Source organism: Triticum dicoccoides, chromosome 5B (assembly GCF_002162155.2).
Source record: "Triticum dicoccoides isolate Atlit2015 ecotype Zavitan chromosome 5B, WEW_v2.0, whole genome shotgun sequence".
Lineage (NCBI taxonomy): Eukaryota > Viridiplantae > Streptophyta > Magnoliopsida > Poales > Poaceae > Triticum > Triticum dicoccoides.
The window spans coordinates 16,673,942-16,678,578 of NC_041389.1; the positions used below are offsets into that span (position 1 = coordinate 16,673,942).

The following is a 4,637-nucleotide window of genomic DNA, read 5'->3' on the forward strand; positions in this document are numbered from 1 at the left end:
GGACGGACACGAGGCACGCCAGGCTCCATTCCATGGAAGGTTGGTTTTCCGGACGCAGAGGGTTACAAAACCCACGAGAGGAGGAAGAAACTGGAGCAGGACCAACTGCAGGCGCTGCACGAAAGGGTAATGGGGCTAGAGGATCGAGAAGAGGAACGAGAAGCAGCAGATCGCAGCAAACGACCTGCCGAAGCTTCCCCCGAAGCTACCCCTCCATCTCAGCGGAGAAGCAGCCTGGCTTCCACCGAGCTACTTTAGCCGGAGCATGTCTTGACGGCTCCTGCCAGCTATCCCGTGGATGGTATCACGGAGTCTCAAAATTGCCACATTATGGCGCGATGGATGAATTTGAAGGTCAAGGCGGCTATTGGCCAAGTTTATCCTAGTGGACCCGGCACAACTTATCACTGCCAGCCGATTCCAAAAGGATATGCTAAGGTGATGGTGGATGAAATAACGGAGGGATTTGAGGACCACGTGATTGACCACCCTACCGGTGAAGGGGAGACTAGGCTGGGTTCTGCTCTGAAGACCCCATGCCTATGGAAGAAGGAGCTCATCAACCTTCCGAACTGGACGCCTGCGCCTCCTCCTCCTGCTCCGGCGAGTCAGGGCACTCCGCCTCCTCCTCCGGCGAGTGACGATCAGGGCACGCGTGGCGGCACTCCGCCTCCTTCTTCGGTGCATGGTGGCACTCCGCCTCCTTCTCCACCTGCGCCGGTGCTCCCGAGCAGCCAGCAGGATCCTCCTTCTCCGCCTCGCTAGCAAGGGCGGAAGAGACCCGCCGCCACCCCGGCTGCTCCGGCGCGTTGTACTCCTTCTCCTCCGCCTCATAAGCAAGCACGAAAGAAGATAGACGCCGCAGCCGCTCCGTCTGCTCCGACATCTAGCAGCACAACCAGAGGCGGGAGGCAATACAAATACGGTCCATCTCTCAAGCCTCTAAAGAAGTTACCGTACGAGAGTTCCGAGGAGGAAAATGATACGATTGTGCGGACCCACATGAAGGAGTTCTTTGAAGGGGTGAAAGCAAAGAGACATCCACCTCCGGAGGAGAAGGTAGATCCGGTGAAAGCAAAGCGCACGATCGATGCCCTGAAGAAACCACCAAAGTCCCCGCCGAGAACCAACTATGAGCACATTACTGAACAAATATATATCCAAGCCCAACGATCGGGAACTACTGTTAGTGCTAAAAGGTCAAAAGAACGAGCAAAGGGGAAAAAATTGCCTGGCTCGGAGAACAAGCACAGCAATCGTGCCCCCCGCTCAATGTGTCTAATGCTTCGGGGACGGTGGCCGGTTATGGCAATCTTGAAGATTACCTGCTTGACGATGCACTTCCTGATTTCTTGGAGGTGGACGAACACAGATACGAGTACGGGAAGCCTCTCGTCAAAGATGGAAAATCTCTGACAACAATGATGCGAAGATTCCATAATTGGTACATGGAAACCTGCGGAGAGTCTGAGGGTACGAATGCTTTGTATCTGCATATTAAAGAGGAGCACGACCTCGTTACAAATGATCTGTTGACTGTTCCATTTGATGAGTTCTTCGCGTTCTTCAATCAAAAGGCCCTCGATAAACTAATGGTCTTTTGCTACTGTCTGTAAGTACTATTTCTGTCATTATGTCTCTATATATAGCTCGGCTCTTTCATTTCATGTATTTATAATTAATTATCCTTAATATATTATGCAGATTGAAGATCGTTGAGTGCAAAAAACAAGAAATTTATGATATTGGGTTCATTAACACAAATATCATAGATGAATTTCTGGTTAAAAAGGACATCAAAGAGGCCGAGGACAACGTGCTACAATCATTGATAAAAAATCAAAACAAAGATACCATACTCTTTCCTTACAACGGCAAGTGAGTGTTACTGTCGTGTGCATATTCGGTTTCCCTTATTACTCGAGTGAGGCTATAGTAATGTAATTGATGAGTTATGCATGCGTGCGCAGGTACCACTATATTCTTCTAGAGATTAAGCTTGAGCATGGACTAGTAACCGTCTTAGACTCGAGACGGAAAGATCCCAAATCCTATGCGGACATGACTGAAATGCTCAGCAAGTAAGTTCAATCGATCATTATCGCACCATATCGGCAACTTTTTGTTCATTTCCTGATATCTAAAGTAATAATAATTATTTTCTTTGTCTTGCAGGGTTTGAAAACAGTTCACCGCAGAAGCTCCGGGACTGCCGAAGGAGCTGCGATATACATACCCGAAAGTAGGTTCTACTGGCTAGCTAGTTACGCGCATCTCCCGTTGATTCTATAGCTATACTTTCATCAATGCCATTTATAATGCTTCATTATCAGTTTGATTGACCTCTATTTCTCGTAAAGTGCTTGTGGCAGGAAGAAGGGAATGATTTCTATGGATACTACGTGTGCGAGTTCATCCACAACGCGACTTTGAAAAACAAGCGGGGCTACTCTCAAAGACTATATGAAGTGCGTAAGCAATAATATTCACAATTTCATTTTATTACACCATCATTTCTGTTGAGTTTCATTCATATATATGTATTAATTAACCCCCTTCTTCGAATTAGATGTGGCAGATGCGGAATGAACTCCTAGAACCAGATCGCATGAAAGCAATTCAAGAGGAATTGAAGGGATTCTTTCTTGACCACGTCATCAATAAAGCCGGAGAATACCATGTGGAAATTGATTTCAATTGCTAGGGGATTGTAATTATAAGAGATCTTATACATATTGTACATGCATGTATGTAGCCAGTAGCGTCAGATACATGATATACGAAAACTTGTTGTTCGACCAATCTCTCGAAGAAGGAGAGAGGTCGATCGATCACTTCTCTCAGTATGCATGAATCTGTACTGAATGGTTCTCTCAATCACTTATGTATATATAGTACGTAGAGTCGACCAAGCACGGACATAAGAGAGGACACATCTCTTTATTAATTAGCTAACTAACACAATATATGAAACACGTAAATTAACCCCCCAAAACCCTCAATCCCCCCCCCCAACCACTGGAATGCTGATACGTGGATGCTTTTTGATCCCGGTTGGTGCCACCAACCGGGACCAAAGGACCCCTGACTGAGCTCGGCGCACAGGGCCACGTGAAGGCACATTGGTCCCGGTTCTTGTTTGAACCAGGACTAATGGGTGGAGGTATTAGTAACGGCCCATTAGTCCCGGTTCATGAACCGGGACTAAAGGCCCTTACGAACCGGGACTATTAGGTGTTTTTCTACTAGTGTACATCCACCGCGGACGAGAGCAGCAAGCCACAATTCACCACCGCTGCACGCACACTACCATCACAAACTCGTCCAAAAATACAAGAGTGGCATCATCCATAGCGTCCACTCGTGTCCTCCACCTCATCATCGCCCTCGTCCTTGCCGTCGCCGTCGCCACAGATGCGGCCACCATCACGGTCGTGAACCGGTGCTCCTACACGGTGTGGCCGGGCGCGCTCCCAGGCGGCGGCGCGCGTCTCGACCCGGGCAAGTCGTGGCAGCTCAACATGCCCGCCGGCACAGCGGGCGCCAGGGTGTGGCCGCGCACCGGATGCACCTTCGACGGCAGCGGCCGGGGCCGGTGCATCACGGGCGACTGCAGCGGCGCGCTGGCTTGCAGCGTGTCCGGCCAGCAGCCCACCACTCTGGCCGAGTGCATGCTGGGGCGGGGCGGGAGCCGGGACTTCTTCGACCTGTCCGTCATCGACGGCTTCAATACGCCCATGAGCTTCCGGCCCGTCGGTGGCGCGCCATGCCGTGCAGCGACCTGCGCCGTGGACATCACCAGGGAATGCCTGCCAGAGCTGCAGGTGCCCGGAGGGTGCGCGAGCGCGTGCGGCAAGTTCGGCGGCGACATGTACTGCTGCCGGGGCCAGTTCGAGCACAACTGCCCGCCGACGAACTACTCGAGGTTCTTGAAGGGCAAGTGCCCCGACGCCTACAGCTACGCTTAGGACGACCAGACCAGCACCTTCACCTGCCCCGCCGGAACCAACTACCAGATCATTCTCTGCCCCGCACGAAATGATTTACACATGGATCAGTAAGTCGAGGACGTTTCCTTGTAGTCTTCCTGACTTATTATGATCATCGATCATTTCTGTGTGTGCGTGCGTGCGTGTGTGGCTGGTGCGTGCCATTCAGCAAATAAATGTATTAATGAAATGGAAGTGTAATTTCTTTGCAGTATGGCAATAAATGAAATGGAAGCGAAAAAATAAAGAAATAAACATTGATGAGATCAAACCACAAGGCCATTTGTATGTTTCAAAATAAATTAGTGAACGTTAATGACTTACTTTGCAGCATGGCACTAAATAGGTGCCCGCATGTGGATGATTGACAATAAAGAACGGGGATATGTGAACGAGAACATGTAGTCTGAGATGACCTCCTGGACTTCCGTGGTTTCCAGGGTGTGGCAGTACATGTAAAAAGGAATAGGTAAGGACAGTTTACCATGCGGGAGTAGTGGATCTGTAGCTCGATGAAGTACCTAGAGCCTCATTAACTCTAGGGAGACTACATTGATGGAGAAAATATTTGCATAGATGACCTCATCAAAGGCCAAATCAATTCGGTCAGCCGGAGACTCTGGGACAAAACTATAACCTTCTATCTCC

At 49.6% G+C, this 4,637-nt stretch overlaps 1 protein-coding gene across 1 annotated transcript; it reads left to right on the forward strand.

Moving 5' to 3' along the window:
* The first annotated feature begins 3,350 nt into the window (after window positions 1–3,350).
* LOC119307088 (zeamatin-like) lies at window positions 3,351–4,249 on the forward strand. Its single transcript, XM_037583182.1, has one exon. It carries the CDS (start codon window positions 3,522–3,524, stop codon window positions 3,966–3,968), a length of 447 nt encoding a protein of 148 aa, XP_037439079.1. The 5' UTR covers window positions 3,351–3,521; the 3' UTR covers window positions 3,969–4,249.
* Window positions 4,250–4,637: the final 388 nt, after the last annotated feature.

Bases quoted from the DNA above. Each gene is read 5' to 3' on its own strand.
- LOC119307088 (XM_037583182.1), top strand. From the start codon at position 3,522: ATGCCCGCCGGCACAGCGGGCGCCAGGGTGTGGCCGCGCACCGGATGC.